The sequence below is a fragment of the Cavia porcellus genome, unplaced genomic scaffold, assembly GCF_034190915.1.
Source record: "Cavia porcellus strain 051 isolate PalLab524CR breed Dunkin Hartley unplaced genomic scaffold, mCavPor4.1 scaffold_26, whole genome shotgun sequence".
NCBI lineage: Eukaryota > Metazoa > Chordata > Mammalia > Rodentia > Caviidae > Cavia > Cavia porcellus.
Window position 1 is genome coordinate 31,099,366 of NW_026947509.1, and position 18,207 is coordinate 31,117,572.

General features: G+C 50.0%; 1 protein-coding gene across 10 annotated transcripts in view; it reads right to left on the bottom strand.

The window, feature by feature from the left end:
• Agap1 (ArfGAP with GTPase domain, ankyrin repeat and PH domain 1) overlaps positions 1 to 18,207 on the bottom strand; it is a 488,546-nt gene that overhangs the window by 136,177 nt on the left and 334,162 nt on the right. For 7 of the 10 annotated variants that reach the window (XM_003474579.5, XM_013157542.3, XM_013157544.3 and 4 more), the window contains one exon: positions 9,588 to 9,746. The exons of the other annotated variants lie outside the window; for them this stretch is intronic. In XM_003474579.5, coding sequence (XP_003474627.1) covers positions 9,588 to 9,746 — 159 coding nt within the window. The remainder of the gene's footprint in view (positions 1 to 9,587; positions 9,747 to 18,207) is intronic. 10 annotated transcript variants of the gene reach the window in all.

The following is an 18,207-nucleotide window of genomic DNA, read 5'->3' on the forward strand; positions in this document are numbered from 1 at the left end:
TTTAGGCCAAATTGGTGGGAGTCAGTAAATAACTGCACACTGAAAGGACACCTCTCTGACACTAGCGGCTTTGTGCAATATGCTTTGTTATCTGGAGGTAATGTAAAGATACAGCAAAAATTATTAGCAAAGGGAAAGAGGAGTCCAGCCCCTACCCGGAAGGAAGGGGCAGAGGTACCGCACAGGTAGATGTATGAGCCCAGGCCCCTCTAGTCCCGGCTGGCATGGCTGTCCACTGTAGGACTTGGGCCCCAGTAAGTATATTTCTCATGCTCATAAAAAGGAAAGGACCTTAAAATCACAAAATGTACTATATCAAAGAGAATTTTAAGGAAAATCACTGAGAGGGCAAATTGTTCTTTTCTTGTAAATAATTAATGTGCAGGAAGTTTGGTCTGGATGACTGGACTGCCAATACTCTAGATTCTCCAGGGGAAAGAAAGGCGGGTACCACCCTGGGCTGTGACACAAACCTTGACTTCGAGGATGGGAGGGTGTGATGATAATTCTTCCTGAATGTGTGGTAGAATGGATGCAGCAGCCTTACAAATCTCATCTGGGGGCCCGATCCGCCTGCCTTGCCGCCGCTGCCTCAGCCTCCTGATTAATGGGGGCCTGATGTGTCCCGGGACTTCAATTCCCCCCCATGCTCCCAACATAAAGGAGCCACGTACGGGGACACTGGACCAAGGCTCCCTGGATGCTCGGGAGTGAGAGGAACGCAGCAGCCAGGCAGAGGTGTCTCCGGGGAGCAGAGGGGTTGACCTCGCTTTCTTTATTAATGCAGAGCTCCGCAGAAAATGAAGACAGAGGCTTCAGCTGGCTTAAAGCTGAGGTCCCACTATTGAGAAGTTAAGTTTACAGTTACTCCTTACATACAGGAGATATTTCTCAAGTACAGTGCTCATCTCAGTGACAACTTCCGAGGGCAGCAAAGGATTACATATTCACAAACACCATGAAAAACCAGTGTCCACCTAAAAAGACATGCAGTAAGCCCGTTAACTTGACGGCAGCTTTCACATGGGAGCTGAATTCCTGAACTATAGCCAGATGACGAGATCAGATATCAGAGCTGCAAGACGCATTTACTAGTAAGCAAGCTTATGCCTCCGAGATTCTGCATTTTAAGTGTAATTACAATTGCAATGCTGCAAATAAATACACAGTTTTAGAGGTTCTGAAATACATATAGAAATACTTCCCTGCAAATGCACTAAGACTTTAAAAATCCCACTGCAGAAATAATGTAGCAATTAAAACAGCATTTATAACTAAATATGTTTAACATGCTTCTCCACATAAAAGGATAAAATTTTAAGTCATTTTAAATAACCATCTGCCTCTGTGCCATATAAAATTTTTAGTATCATTGTGTAATTAATATTAATATCACTTTCTGTTAATAATCTTATCTGTCAGATAATAAAGCAAAGATCTAACACACGCTATGTGTTAGATCAGGGTACAAAGCCAAAGACACAAACAGTGATGAAGAAAATGCATGGTGGGTTTGTGCCTGACCCCATGGGCCATGCAGCTGTCACTTCCCTGTGTCTGTTGCTTCCTACTCATGTTTTTTGTTTTGTTTTGGTTTTTAAAGTGACCTCCCCAAATGCTTACTCCCATCCCTTCCTTTTTTCTTGGTACCTTAATCTCTTCTTAAAAGTCTTTTTGGTCTTTCTCCTTTCACATGTATTTGCGAATTGAAGACAGGACGATGGGTGGTTGGAAAAGCTCTGACCAACTTTATGCTAGTAAGTGACAGAAATGACTGAATTTTAGGCAAAGTGCAGACACACAAAGTGAGCATCTTTTGGGCCTTGGAGTAATATCAAACCGTGCCCGGACCATACTGTGTTGCTTAAAATCGGGTGTTCTAAAGCTGCAGAGATCACTGGAAGTTTTCCTTCCAGCTGAAGGAGCAGCACACGTCTCTGATCATCCTTCATGCCACTCTACCTACTTTTGATTTGATGCCGGGGTAGTAACCAATGCTGTCTGTCTTTAGAAAAAAAAAAAATCGAAAAACTCAGCTAAAATGTTGAGACAAAAAAAAAGTTAAATACCTTTGTAAAATTTTAGACTTGTGTATTTTAGGAAACTTAGAAAGTTTCAATTAATATCACATTGTTGTGTTAGGTCACTGAGAAAAGGCTCGACCCAAAAGTGGGCCACATGGCTGAGAAGAAGGGGCTGTGAAGGGTCTCTCGAGATCTACAGCTTCCAGAAAGGGAGGAGCCGCTGGGGGCCTAGGCTGATTGAGGAGCTCCCTTGGGCCCCTGCCCATGCCACTTACAGAAAACAGGCACACAGGCTCAGAGTGACCTTGTGGGATTGTGTTACTGCTCTCTGGAGCTGCTAGGTCTGTAGATGGCTCCAGGCTGCATGGATACTCCTCGCCCACCAGCCATGGTGTATGCCCTTCCTCTGTGCACACAGCACAGCAACAGCTCTACTGCATTTCTCAATGGTGCTGAAGGCCAGTGCCTATGTCATCTGCTCCAGGTTGCTCCCCAGTATATCTCAGGGCCCCACTGCACAGAGAGTGCTTACTGTGTAGTATCTGAAGGTAACTGCTTCCAAGACCCTTTAGTGACGACCAGGACGCAGCCACTGTGTGGGCAGCAGTGAGCTAGCTGCCCTCTAGGGTAATACTCCCTCCTGTCCCTCCAAGGTCTCATGGGTCCTGCTCTTCCTGTGAGGTCCCGTGCCACGCGAGAGGAGAGGGTTCAATGAAACTTCAGGCCATGTCACTGCTTGTGGTGGTGGCATGGTTACCTCTTGGTCACCGTGTCATCATGCTGTCTGCTGGGAGTGAGGTCTGAGAAGCTGGGTTCATTGGAAGCTCACTGCAGACAAGACACTGCCATGGGCTACCTCCATTGCTTTCTCACAGAAGCAACTGGCTGCCCCCTACCAAGCTCAGTGCAGGAGGGATGGGGACAGAACCACAGCCCACAGAGGCAGGGCTGGCTTTCCTGACCTCCAACCACTCAAGCTCTGGGCCAGATCACGCTGTGCATAGTGTGATACATATCAGCACTCCTGACTGCTCATTAGATCTCACAAGTGTGATGACCCTTCCCAATGTGACAGCCAGTACCACTACAGGGGAGACAACGTCAGCCCTGACTGAGAGCTGATGGCCTGGACGCAGATCTGGAACATCAGGTATTTATATCACACCCTGCATCCTCACCACCGTTTGTTTCCAGCCATTTCTAGGTTTCTGTCCAGCAAGGGTGGAGGATTAGTGGCCTTAGGCATGAAAGCCATTGCTTCCTGCTCTGGGAATTGGGCAGCATCTGAGTGTCCTGTTTTCCTGGGTCAGCGGCCATGGCTGGAAATAGCTGATAGGAAGGAACTAAGCAGACGAAGTACAAAGTTTCAACATTCTGATCAGGAGGGGAAAGAAAAATCCAGCTCTCCACCCTGTGGCCAGTTACCCCAGGAAGCTTCTGCTTCCCCGTGGCCACATGCCGAGAAGGAGAGGCAGGCTCTGCAGAGAAGGGAGCCCAGGTCAGCCTTTTAATTAGGCCCACTCGCCTGGAAAGCGGAGCGGCCCCCCAGCGGCTGAGACAGGAGTGGCCAGCTCTGAGAGATGAGAGCGCAGTGGCCCCTTAGTGCAGGGCTACCCTGGGGGAAGGGGAGGAGTTGATCAAGGGAAGAGAAAACGTCTGTCTATTGCTAGGGTGATGCGGATCCTTAAAGGTGAGCACTAGGAAAAGACAAATCATTTCGTGACGCTAGATTTTAACTCTTAGCTTTCCTTCCTCCTTGAGTGATAAGAGCAGAGGGAAAACAGTACAGACTTGGGAATCAGAAACACCTGGGTGTGAGTTTAGACAAATTAGGCAGTGTGCAGTCTTAGTTTCTCAGCCTTTGTGAAATGTAGCAGACCAGGATACTGATTCCCAGGAAAGAATGCCAGATGTGTTGTGAAGGCGATGTCATGTCTCCCTCCATGCCGATTAAAGTTGGCCAGCAAATGAAACCACCCAAGAGGGACTGGGAGCATCACACTACCACCACCTGCTGGCCATGCACTAAAATTGTCAGTATAGCCTCCAGGCAGAAAGGAAAAAAATGCTCTAATTATAAAAATTAAAATTGACCTTCGGGCAGTCCGTGTCTTTGGACCCCACCGTTATGGCATGCCTGCTGTAACTGCAGTCTCAAAGGCAGAGTTGCTGACTTTTCTTGGGTCTGTTCTATGGGAAGGGAGTAACGAAAACCAGCATAGGAGAGGCAGTTAACAGAGCTGAGATTCATGTTTCCTAACCCCACTGTTAAAATGGCCAAGCGAATCATTTCCATCTTGGGAAAAGATACTGGAAAGTTCTCAGAACTCACACGCTTTCCACTCAGGTTCTGCTATCTAATAATTAGAGGTAGCAGGAAGATGCATGATGAAGCAGTTAGAAGGAAACACGCCATACATAAAGCACGCACACGGGCTGTTGTGCACACACACACATGCACACCTGTGAGCGGGCAGGCGGGTGGCGCTGCTTCTATGGGGGAGAAAAGCAAGGTGCTTGGCTCCATGAGGAAGAGTAGGCAGGTGGCCCAGCGGGGGCAGCAGGGAGCAAGCTGAAGCACGATGCTGGAGAATTACTCGAAGAAATGCTGTATCAAGTGATGCTGGCAGTGAGGCAGAAGATAAACTGCTGGACTGAAGCAATCGGAGAGGGGGTGGAGCTATCAGAACAACCTGACAGTCAAGAGGTGGGAAGCACAGCTGCCACGGCAACAACAGCGGAGGCCATCAGCCAAGGCTGGCGTTTGAGGAGGGTGAAGGGGTGGGGAGCAGCAGCCTGGTCTAATCCGACACATGGCAAGCCCGACAGACAGAGGCTGCACCCCCTGACATCAGCGCTGGCTCTCAGCGCACATGAGATGCTCCCAAAACACATCTTGCCTCGAGGTACAACTATGACATCCTAGTGTATGACAAATGGCCCCAGGGGGGCCCTGCTTCCCCAGGAGTGTTACCCCTTGGCTCCTGCTTCTAGAGAAAATGACCTGCACAAAGCATGATTAACCAAGAAAACAAAATGATAAGCTTCCAGTAAGATCCAAGAAAACCCTCAGCCAATAGCTGCTGCAGAGATAATTGTTCTGAATCTATCAATAAAGCTAAGCTGCCCTTTCATTGACTGCAAACACCAATTTCTTTCACCCAGGATTATAAGTTGGTGTTCTCGGGCTCACTCCTGCCATTACGGTGATAAACAGTTTAAACCACAACAGCATCTGACATGGAGATCAATTCTGGGCCCATAAAGAATCTACACAAGAGGTTCTGGGACAGGAATTTACAGCCACCAGTTTTTATTCTCTCTTGCTGCAAAAATTACTTCTGTCAAACACTTAGGAGAGTGAGGAAAAATCTAAAAAAATTAATTTTTCATGTACTACTGGAGCAGCCCTTTTCAATGCAGAGGCACAAGATGAATATGTTCTGCATTTAAAAAATTACGCCAAGCAGCATGGGGTACTTAGCGCGAGTGCCAGCCAATCCTCTGTGTTGTGCGCAAGCCAGCAGACGGCAATTTGAAACCCTGAACGGAGCTGTCGGATTTTCTCTAAGGGCAGATGCGAGGCTCATGTTAGCGATGCCAAATTATATTAGACATTTAATTTTAAACCTCAGGTACTTAAATGTAAAACCTTACAACAGTAATAGTCATAAAGCAGTGGGGCATTCCATTTCACAGAATGGATTCTTCTTTCCTTCTCCTCTTAATTTAGCCGGCACCTCCTGTTTCCTGGGCAAACACCCACTACAAAGTCATCTATCTAATTAGGAGGTGCTCCCAGCTGCTGGAAGGCCGGGGCCCCAGAGGGTCCCTGGGTATCAGGGGAGGGGTAGGAGGGGTTGCAAAGTTCTCTAGAGCCCAGGTCTTAGTTTCACTTGGATGTGGGGGCAGAGAGAAACTGAACCATAATGCTGCTGTTAGTATTAGGCTTCATGATAAAACCGGTGACAATGGCGGGCATACGAGCAGTTAGGGCCAGGTCTATTCCAAGGCTGTGTAGCTTTTCCCTTTGCCTACTGGCACAGTAAGTTCTTCTGACTGTGAAATCCAAAGATGGGCAAGGGCTGCAGGGGGAAAGACAATGATTTCAAATGGAAGCAGGGAAGCTTCGGTGGCCTGCACCTCGCATGGGACAAAGCAGCCACTCCTGTTGGCTTCTGGGGTGATTATTCTCCAAGCACTGCAGGCCATGTATATGCAAAGGCCAAGTCTTGAAGTCCAGGTGTAAATACATCAGACCCCGGGATGAGGCAGTTACTAGAAATAGCTGGGGATGGGCCACTGAAGGCAGGACATAGGGATGTGGCTGGTGGGTGTGGATATGGCCTGGGCAGCTCCATTTCTTGTCAAGGCCCCAGGAGAGGCCAGAGGCCGCCTGCTCCATGGACCACACTTAGAAAGGCGAGGCTTCTGAGCAGTGGATCTTGTTCTTCTTTTTTTTTTTTAATTGGTACCGGGGATCAAACTCATGACCACCTGCTTGCAAGGCAGGTGCTTATGCCATTGAGCTAAATCCGCAGCCCCAGAGCAGTGGTTCTCAAATGCTGGCGTGCAACACGGACCATGGCACAGGCTTGTTGATACACAGGTTCACACTTGCTGGATCCAACGGGTCTGGAACTGGGCCTGAAGAGTGTGCACTGCTGAACAGTTCCAAGGACGAGAAGGAAAAGCTGAGGTCTGAGTCTGAGTCCTGGCTCTTAGTGGCTGCTCCTAAGGAATATCTAACCCTTTGATGCGGGCTTCCTACTAGAAGGACAGTGACAAGAAGAGTCCTTGCTCTGTGAGAAGAAAGGAGATTAAATCCACCTGCGCCTCCATCAGTGTCAGCTCCTACCATCACATTACTGTTTATCCTTTCCAGACATACACTGGGTAGGACACACTCTCAGTACAGGCCCCAGGAAGACCCCAGTAAAGGGTGCAGGAAAGCATGCCTGAGTGCCATTCCACGCTCCTGGGTCCTTGCTCTCCGAAGTGTTCTGAATAAGACGCAAATGGACCTGGCGGTTCTGGCCTCTTGATGCTCCTCCCTCGTCTTCTGCCTCTTCTTTTTGGTCACACTTGACTCACGTGTTTCACTTTATGGAAGTTCCTTAGCTGCTGCGTTTTTCCTTTACTCCTCTGCGTCTTTGCCCAGGTTGCCCCTCGGTGCTTATAATAACTTTTTCCTGCTGGTTTTGTTTTGTTTGGGACAGGGCCTCACTCTGTAGCCCAAGCTGGCCTCGAATTCCTGGGAATCCTCCTGTCTCCGCCTTCCAAGTGCTGGAAATAGAGATGTGTACTACCACATCCGGCTTCTTCCCACTCGTCTGCAGGGAAAAATCACCTGGTTCTTTCAGTACTACTGGAGTATGATCCTCTTTGGGAAGATTTCCTCAAACTCTTGGGTCATGGCTTCTCTTCATCCCACGGCAGACTGACACCGGGGTGGCCAGTGGCTTGGCTTTGGTCTCTGGTGTTTGTAGCTGTAGTTGCATAAGGTCAGGGAGCTCCTGGGTCTCCAAAGGACACTCACATGGGGTCCTGCACTGCTTTGCAAATCTGAAAGCAGCCTTCCCACCTAGGGGACTTTGGTCCCCTATCAACATGAATGTGAACATCTGTGTAACCAATTTTCATGGAAAGTGACTTCCGGCCACACCGAGGGCCTGGCAGTGCAACACATCCCTGGGTAGCTACACATAGCTCTCAGCAGGAAGAAAAGTCACCCTGCGGACCTTTACCAGGTCTCTGTGCAAAGGAAAATCTGCACCAAATGGATTGGGGGCAGATTAATGTTACCACATGAACTGTACAGAAAATACTGGGAGTGAAGAGGTGGCAAAGATTCACAGAGTTGGTCTCTTTCAGGAACTCATTCTTTGTTTTTCTGGGTACCAGGAATTGAACTCAGGATGTTGTGCTGGCCAGGCAGATGCTGTGCCACTGAGCTCCATCCCTCTGATTCCTCTCTTCTCCCCAAAGACAGCCCCTGTGAGGATTAGGGGAACTCCAAAGCTGAGGCTCTCATCAAAGGCTCAGTGCCTCAAGGACACGGACACAAAGAGGGACCAGGTCTGGGAGTGCAGCTGCATACAGGGTGGGACCTGGGGGTCCTGGCTGGAGCTCTCACTGCCCAGCCCACACATCCAAGGTGGCTGTGCTGGGGGAGGCAGCGGCAGAACGAAACTGTACTGGACAATTGTGCTCAGAGACTGCGCGGTACTTGAAAGGGAAGTAATGAAGTGTGGGGTATGTGGCCAAGCTGCTCCTCCCAAGCAACATGACCATGAGGAGAGACAGTCGCTATTCAGTAAGGGAAGCAGGTGCCACAGGTGGGGCCTGTAGCTGGTGACTCCTGAACAGACAAGGAAACTGAGGCTTGGGAGGGAAGCGACATGCAATGTCCATGGATGTGGTTAACTGTTGATAATGATCTAATGCTCCACGGGGACCTGAGGTCTCTCTGGGATGCCACAGAGAAGGGAGAAAGGCCGACAGAGGCCCTGTGGAGAGGGGTGACAGCTGCTTGTCATCTATCAGTCTTCTCTGGAGCAGGCGAGGAGCCTAGCTGGAAGGGGGAGTGAGCTGGGCCAGGCTGCCGGGCAATGCTGCACCTCTGCACACTTGGCCTACAGCTGTTGCCACCAAGACCAACTTCACTCCACCTTCTCCTCCCCCTTCCTGGCCTTGTGGTGTCTACTCCTGTGGCCTATGCATGGCCACCACATGGGAGTATCTCGGAGCAGCAGAAACCGGGACGATGTTTACCAACGCTAAAGCCCGGCCACAGCAGCTGCTGGGTCTACAGGGAGGACCTGATGCTGAAGTTTTTAATTAAAACATATGATGTAAAATTGCTTGGAAGCCCTGTCTGATAGATTACGTACAACAGTGCAAATTCCTTTAAATACCGGTGAGCAGGCCACAGACAAAATGCCACCGGCAGAGCAGGCTGCAGCCAGGCGGCAGGTATGCCCTCCGTGCTGTGGGGTTCATGTTTACACATGTGTGCTAAGACGGTTTCCAGCGTGCACCTTTGTCCCCCCCCAAACAGGAGCCACTTTGTCCAAAAATGTGGGACAATGTATAGGAGCAAGGGATTAAAGACAAGATGCCCTAGAATTTAAAGGGTGCACTAGGAGCCCCTCTAGGAGCCCCAGAAGCCTGACAGGCAGAAGGAATTAGCCCTGGCATGTAAAATGTACAAGAGAGGTGGCCTGTGGGTCCCACTGAGTAGGGCAGCATGACCAGGGACGCAACAGCTGACGCTGTCCGTCAGCTCCACCATCCTATTCCTCACATGATCAACCACGCCTGTGGACTGTTTCCAGATCTGTCCACTGGGGACAAGTGTCCACTCCCTGGCCAGACAGGAAGAGATGAGACAGTGTGGATGAGGCGGCCTATCAAAGACAAAAGCTTCACAGCTGACAGGCAAGACGTAGGCCGCTGTCCTAGCAAGCTCCCCGAGGACTGGGCAGCTCAGGCACCACGCCCGGCCTGGCTACACGAGGATCTGGAGGTGGCCAAGGTCTGCGGGGTTGCACCCCCTCTTACCACTGCTGATGGCCGAGTTTGCAATGACCGTAGCCTCGCTCCACTGGTCGGCACTGGAGACTGAGTAGGAGCGCTGGTGCATGCCGTCCGGTCGGCTGCTGAAGGAGCCCAGGCTGACGCCGCTTGCCATCTGAGACCCAGATGCACTAGTGACATTCCCTAGGAATAAACAAGTCAGGTGAACACCACGGCGATCTGCAGGGCACAGAAGCCAGCACGAGTTAAGTCTACGGGGCCTCAGGCTGGCATGAGACGGAGGGGCCACTGGAAGCCACCGGTGTTCTGCCTACGTGGCCACGAAAGCATCACATGGCATGTGATTGAGAGGAGCAAAGCTGTGAGGCAAAGACGTGGTGGCGCTTGACCGAGTGGTATCAAGGAACCTGGATGGCTGTGCACAGAGCGATCCCAAAGACGCAGACCCTGTCACCATCTCTCTCTAACGACAAGAGACGCAGCCAGTCCTGGGCAGGGAGTCACCACGAGGCAGGAGCAGGTCCTAGAGCCTTGTAGGGCCAACTCATCTATGGGACAGCATGGGTTCACCCACTGGGAGTCAGCTGTCTGGGGCCAGACAGTGAGAGTCAAGGTATAGCTACGCTTAGAGACCAACACACACCAAAGTCCCTGGATGTGTTGTGCAGAGGTGCAGATCCTGACCAGAGAGTTTTCTTTTAACCTTGAGAAGACTGAGCAGAAGAAAAATAACCTTAGCAACTTCCGTGAAAAATGATTCCACTGCAGACCTGATGATTTGGATCAGTTGCTCAACACTGACATGAATTATTACCCGGTCACGCTAATTGTAGACTTCAAAATATAAGGAAGAGCCTTCCTCTAAGGCTCTTGCTGCTTGGGAATCACTCTGGGATCTGGGTGCAACGATTCAGAGTATTGAGTTTTTTTTTTTTTTTTTTTTAACTTTCCTCCAATTGTTTTAGTTTTTCCTAAATCTGGCCAATTACCAGAATTTCCTGCGGAGTTTTATAAGAATGGAGGCCCTACAATCAGCCTTCCGATTTTGATTCAGAAGACATGGGGCTGGGGGTGGGAGAATATGCAACTTGGACAGCATGCCAGAGGTCCGAACGGCAGCGAGGGTAGGAACCAGGGCTCCCCACAAAACAGGCCCCCTTGGCGGATCCGGGCAGCTCCAGAAGTCACAGTAGTCACTCACGGCAGTAGACAACAGCACAGTCATGCAATTAACAAAGATACAGAGTCTCGCTATTAAAAACATAGGTCCCTGCTTTGGAAAAGTAGAAGACACTTGTTTCATGCCGTTGTGGGCATCAGATACACTCTGAATAACATAGGGAAGTTTGTCATCCACAGGTCTCTCTGATTCCAGAAAAAAGCCAGAAGTGACATGGGAGGCTGGGAAGACCTGAAAGCCATGGACCCTTTCGCTCACACAGGAGTGATGCTGCCTGAGAACTTGCCAGAACCCTGTACCCCAGGCTTCCCAGCTCCTGCTTCCTGAGCCACCTCTGTGATCCGCGACAGAGAGGACCTGCTACAGAGCTCAGGTTATTTGAAAAACAACCCAAGAAACAACAACTACAGCTGGATCTCTTCCCCCTGCAAAGTGCTCTTCATGGAGTTAATCAGATGGGCAAAGTCCTGGCTGCAGTCCAGGCTTTGGTCTGGCCCCTCCCTCTTGGTGCATTATCATCAAGGGTGCACCCCAAGGGTTCCTGAGAGGAGCACCCCATGTGGCTCCCATACCCCTGGGTGCCACCACTGAGCCTCCTAGAGCTGCCCTCTGGGTGTGGTGAGTTGTTCCACACTCACAGAAGCAGCATCCTGAGGAGGTGCATGGCAATTGCGTCTGCAGGGGTGTTACACTCCCTGGGTTCACCCTGTACCCTATGCCCTGCTCCCCTCTGCCTACTCCCCACCCCTGGCACCACATTGGCTATATCCATGAGCTCCAGCACCCCTTCCTTCCTCTGCAGCTCAGCCAATGGGTAGCAGAGCAGGAGGACCACAAAATCAGGTGTCAACCCTGGCCTTTCTCCTGAGTGTCCCCTTGGGTGGGCCGTGTGCTTCCCCACTGGCCCATTCCTGCTAGCCCTGCTGCCCACCTTGCGCCCTGTGCTTCTCTCTCCCATGGGACAGCAATGGTACATGAGTCCCCATCAGGACAGCTCCCGAGAGCGGCGCCCTCTTCCACCTCACAACTTCCTAACAGACAGAGGCTGATATTTTTACAGTGGCTTCAAGGGAAAGGGAAAGATGGTTAAAGAATTAAAGAGGAACAAGAAGCTAGATGATTGCTCTTTATGGTGACCCTGGAGGCCATGCACTCCTCCTGCCTGCCCGTCCACATTTGCCATGTGGATAAAATGCCAAGGAGAGGACATTCTCCTCACTGCAACACCCACCCAGACCCTGAGAGGTCAACAAGTGTGGAACCTGTCCGTGGATAGCTCCATCTTCCTCTCAGTGACACTGAAACTTGCATCCAGTGTTTTCACAGAGCTGCATCCCCAGCCCTTTAAAACAATTTTTTTTTGAGACAAGAGTCTCTTTAAGTTGCTAAGTTGCTCAGATTGGCCTCAAACTCATGATCCTCCTGCCTTAGCTTCCCAAGAAGTGTACACTACCAGTTTTAGGTTGACGCAACAGCCAGCCATCTGAAATAAAGTCCAAAATAAAGTCCAAAATGACTTTATTCCAAAATAAAGTCATCGCCTGAGTGTGCCCACCTTCTGGTCCATGATGACAATGGGACACTTGATAGCCACCCCTGCCATCTCCCTTCCTCATTCCTTCCTGCAGTGGCTCCTCAGGACACCCCGTCCAGCAACCTTCCAAAACCTTGACAAGCATAGGAGAGGATCTGAGTGCATTGCCTAGTAACTATGGAAACAAACTCCAGAAAGAAGGCGTGTGCTGAAGGATAGCAAGTCAGGAAATGCAGATACCTGGGACAGAGCTTGTCTTATGGGTCCAAGGTCTTGGAATGAAACAAGATATCACGCTGCTGAATCGCAAGGGTAAGGTCCTAACGGTGTACGACATGAAATTGAAGCACAAGCCCTGCGACACGAGGTCGGTGGTGGCGCAGCTCTTAGGTACGGCTCAGTGCCTGCCTTATGTCTCCAAGAGAGCAGGGAGCACCCTGGCAGGCCTGCACATCCCTGCCACCTTGCTGCTTAGGTCCTTGGGGGGCAGAGTCTCCAGGCCTGGAGGGCCTGTGCAGGGCCCTTGCCCACCCACTCCCACTTCCCAGGTATGGGAACACAGAAATGACAGGACCGGATGTTGGCTGGATTGCTGTCCGCATCATGAAACGGAATCACAAGTCACCTGCTAAGCCAGATAGCTACGCGTGCATAGGCCTTCAAGCTCACAGATGGGTTTTAGTTTAGTAACAACCTTCCCTCCCCGACCAAGTAGAATTAAGCTAAGCGATTCCTTCTGAAAGTCTGTGGTTTCTAGCATCCCTTGGAAAATGACAATGCGAGACAGATGGGGTTCTGGGTTCGTCCTTGAAAACAATGATCTATCCCTGAATGTCAAAACCCACACTGTCAACACCTAGTCACACCTCTCTCTCCGCCTCAGCTGCAGGGTGCCACCGAGCACCCCCTGTGATACAATCGAGGAAAGACAGATGTGGAACCCTGAAGCAGCCATACCACTTGGTGGGCTATAATGCTGCTGGCCATGTGTGCCCAGTGCTGGGCCCCGGCCTTAGTATGCTGATGTGCTTTCCTTCTTTGAGGAAACCCATCAGCCAAGGAGCCCAAAAACCCTCTCATGCTGAGTGAATGTTTTTAATAACACATTTCAAAACTAATCCCGATGGATCGTTGTTCCTAGCACTCTTACACAACACGTACACACTGACAAAGTCGATGGCATGATTTCACCTCTGTCCCTGAGTGACTACTCCTTACTCCTTGGTCCTGTTTCCTGATGTGAGCACCAGCAGTATCTACCTTGGGGTCACCATACAGGGAGTCTTCAGTGCTTCTGAAAATATGTGAAGCACAGAGGGAGGTGTGAGTTTTACGACCACTGTATCCTCTCCAAGGGCTGGAGGGCTGCATTTCTCCATGAATAGTGATCCAGTTCAGTTAATGAGTTATTCACTAAGGCTGAGAAGCTGAGGTTCTCATTTGTGAAAGAAGCTGATGCCTTTATCTGATTGGCTGAGAGGTAAGGACCTTGACCTCCAGGCCATGGAAGACCTGAGTGGGTCTCCATGATGTCCCTCATGTCACTAAGATCAGCCTGATTCGATGGCTCCTCACCAGTGGAATCCACACGGCCATTAGTGCTTGATGGCGCTGGTGCTGCTGTTCTGTGTAGTTACAGACCTGCGACCACAGCTATACCTGGGAGCTAAGAGGATTTAAGCAAAAACCAGAGCTCTTGTTCCCCAGTGCTAGAATTGCAAGAGGGCTGGTAGGACCAGAGCCACAGACGGAAGACAGCAGTAGAGCTGATTCGAGGTATGAACACACCTGAGCCACCGCTCCATGCTGATGGTGTGTGAGACCTGTGGAAGCCCCTGATCCTTGGCCAACCCAGCGCCAAGCTCTGGGGCTTCCTTTCCCAGCAGGTGAGCAGCTAAGCATGCCTGTGTTTTGTTCTAGAATAGCACACTAGAGGAACAAGGTACAAAGCTGGGGTCTCTGCAACATGCAGGAAATCTCTGCTCTGTTCCCAGGGGGGGACATCGAAAGCCAGATCAGACCAGTCCCTTTCCTGCTGGCTTGGGGAAAGGGGGACAAACAACAGGTTCTCACCCAAATCCAGTCAGCATCCCAGGGGAGCCTGGAAAGGAAGTTTCTCCCTAGAACCAGGGACATTGGCTTCCCTTTGAGGGATGGACTCTGGCCCTTCCCCTCCTCTCCTCACCTTGTGGCTTGGCGGTGAATCCTGCCTCCTCTCACTGTTGACAGACAACAGCATTGCCCCCATCTTTGTTTTTGGGGACACCAGAGGCCAGAGAGTGTCTTTAGAGTAGATCTGCCCATCAGCTGGAAGAGTAACACCATCTTTCATGGCAGAGGTGGGGCAGGCTAGTTTGTGCTCCATTATACAAGAATGGGTACCTCAAAAAAAAAAAAAAAAAAAAGACAAAAAACGGGGGATGGGGATTTAGCTTAGCGGCATAAGCGCCTGCCTTGCAAGCAGGCAGTTATGAGTTCGATCCCCAGTACCGATAAAAAGGAAAAAGACAAAAAAAAAAAAAAAAAAAAAAGAATGGGTACCTCAAGCTTGGGATACCTCTGTTGTGGTCTGGATCTACAATGATCCCCAGTGGCCAGCTGCTGGGCTTTTGGGGAGAGATTGGATCCCAAGGGCACATTAACCTAACCCTAAGCCACCGATGAGCTTGCAGTCCATTGGGGCGGGGGCTAGTTAAATGGATTGGGCTACAGGGCCATGACCTTGGGGGCTGGCTGGCTCTGTCTGTCTGTCTGTCTGCATGCTAGTTACCATCAAGTAAGCAGCTCTGCCCTGCCACGCCCTGCCCACCCTGGTCTCTGCCTCATTTCAGGCCCACAAACAATGGTGCCAAACAGCCATGGACTGCAAGCTCTGAAACCATGAGCCCTTTCCTCCCTGAGCTCTTAGGCAGTCTGCTCTGGTGACGCAGAGCTGGCCAACGCATTCTCCCACAGTATCACAGTATGGGTCCTGCGTATGCTGCTTCCCCTCTGTGTAGGTCTTGGGGAGAGGCAGTGCTGATGCCTCTTCTGCCAGTGAGGCACTGTCACTTGTGCTGGCCCACAAATCTTCCCAGCCACATGGCAGGCTGACTGAGATCACAAAAGGGGACCCTTTGCTGTCCTGGTCACCCTTCATGAGGCTGACCCAGACTTCCTTGTCTCGCTGTGCTGGGACAGTGAAGGAAGGCGACAGAGTGCTCTGCCCTCAGAAAACCTACAGTCTTGTCCATGAGATGGGATCACAGGAGTGTATAAGTGGCCCAGATTCAAGGCAGGGTGACACAGAAGACCTGTGACACACTAGGGCAAAAGTGTCCCCTGCTGGAAGACTCAAGAAGGACGCTGTAGATCTCTGGGTTGAGTTAGCAGGAATTAGATTGCAGGATGGATGGAGAGAAGAGATACTCGCCCCCATCCTTCCAGGAGAACCCCAACTGCTTTCTGATGGATGCACAGAGGAAAGACATCCACACATCTCAAGTTCAATTTGTCATTATCTCCCTCGAGATTCCTCTTTTAGCAAATCCATTCAGATTAGAATTACATGTGCCAATGTGCACACATGTGCCCACCAAAAGGCAGAGTCAAGAGGTTCATGGCAGCACACTGGACATCACCAAAGTGCCCACGCACTACAGGCATGCGGTGGGACAGATACCACTGGGGGCAAAGGAGATGAAGCCCAGCTATGCAGGTTGGACAGCAGGCAGATAGCGAAAAAGGTGGTGAGCAGGAGAGCATGGGCTACTGTGGGTCTGGTCAATGGTATGGAGTAATGGGTACATCTCGTCCATGGAGTGACAAGTCCCGGAGTGCTCACCCTTGTGTAGGGGGTGGGCAGTGGCAGGAGAGGCCATAGGGCTTCCTAGGAACTGTTCGGTTCTGGATTTTTGGTTTTGTTTTTAGAGACAGCCTCATGATGTAACCTGGGCTAGTCTTGAACTCTGGGCGATCCTCTTGCCTCAGCTTCCTGAGTGCTGGGATGCCAGGTGTGTGCCACCACACTTTGCATACCTACTGCTTCTTGATCTGAGCCCTGCTCATTTGTCCACTTAGCTATAGCTTTCGCCTCTTCACTTTCTCATCCATGCCATGTTCATTCATTTTACTTCCCTGGAAGCCCTACAAAGTGTCATCTGAAGGGTCGGTGGATGCAGGCATCGGGTCAGGAAGTCTATGCAAAAGCAAGGTTTGAAACAGAAACAGTTTTTCTTGTACCACTTCCTCAGAGCTGCCCAGCCCTGAATAGTATGGGATTCTGGCTTCCATATGAAGGTGTCCCTGAGAGGCCTGTCTAGCATTTGCCTCTGCAGTCTCCCCCAGTATTACCATGGCCACACGGTTGGCTCCCTGGCCCTTCCCGGTGCAGGAAGTGTGTTCCCTTGGATACCCATCTCTGGATCAGCTGGTGCTCGCCTGGTTAGTGGGGGGCGCTCGCATTACCATGCTAATCCGTGGCGTCCCAGCGCCACCCCCTTGATATGGATATGCGTGTGCACAGAGGGCCGCCTTGATTAGTGCAAGCCTCCATGTGTCAAAAGCACCAGATTCTCTCCAAAGAATAATTTCAACCGTACTTACATCCCTACAGTGTAAGAGTTGATATGAAAAGGTACTTACCTCCACCATATGCTATTTTTCTTTAAACAATTTGCATTTCAAAGTGAACACGACATTTATATCTGAATGAATATCAGTATGTTGCCTGAACTGATCTCAAATGAGCATTCAAAAGATGCTGGTTTCCTATTGAACAGGAATGTTTTTATCCACCAAATGACATCAAAGCCAGAGTTCCTCTTTTAAGCAATAGGCTTATTACATTAAAAGCAGCCTGTTCTGATTTTTAAAAAAATATGCTCTGAAATAACAGCTTTTCATGGCATTCACATAAAGATTCATCAACGATCATTTCCTTGGAAATACAAAATTTTGTTTGCAGTACCTTCCAGCTGAGGTTTCTTTGCAAACAAGACTTAACTTTACCAAAGGGTTTAACTAGCAGAATGATATGTGGCAACTGATTTAATTAAAGAAGTCTGAAAAGAAACAAACAAAAAAGCACATAGTTCATACTGATTTTCCCTGTATACAGAGAGTGGGGGGCCCAAGTCAAAAGGAATCCTGTGAATACTGCGTGGAAAATGGACACTCATTCCCCTTGAGGAGTTATGTAATTCAAAAGAACCCCGTGAGTACCAGGGACACGATTGAAAGGACTGTACCATGCTCTCTGGAGGCCTCAGCCTCAGAAACACCTGGAGCCCCCTGTAAAGGCGTACTCTTGCTCACAAGTTCCCCGAGTAGCTCGCTGGCATTGTCAGGCCCTGCAGTGCATGGCTGGCTCCGCATCGCCAGCCTGCACCAGGCTGGCCGAGCTAGCGTGGGAGGAGCAGGCTCCCTGGCGATGCTGCTGGCAGGGGGAGGACCCGCTAAGCCAACAGTCACATCACTTCAAACCAGGCCCTGGCCATCTGCTCATCCTCTAATTACAACCCCAAAAAGTGAGATACAAATGATTCTAGTGCCCGAGAGTAGGGCTCGTTCTCTTCAGTATTTACATTGGAAATCTGTCCTCCTGGCCATGGAGGTTTAGGTGGGGAGAAGCTTTTCCCAAGGACGCATTCAGTCTTAAGATGTGGGCAGCTTTAGCTCCATATCCTGCAGTTCTTGTTTTGCAGACAAATGTAATTTAATACATCTGCTATTGAGATAGGGATCTAGGGGTGCGCAGATTACTGCATGTATTTTTTTTTTTTTTGGTGTGTTTTCCATTTTATGTTCATCGAAGAAAAGGGAACGCAGGCTCCAGACCCATCTGCAGTGATCTATGTGATAACTAGTAACTACAGCAGTGTGACTATGCTCAAAACTTGAAATCCTGGAATTAGGTCACGTCTATTTCCTCAAACGTGAGATTAGCAAAT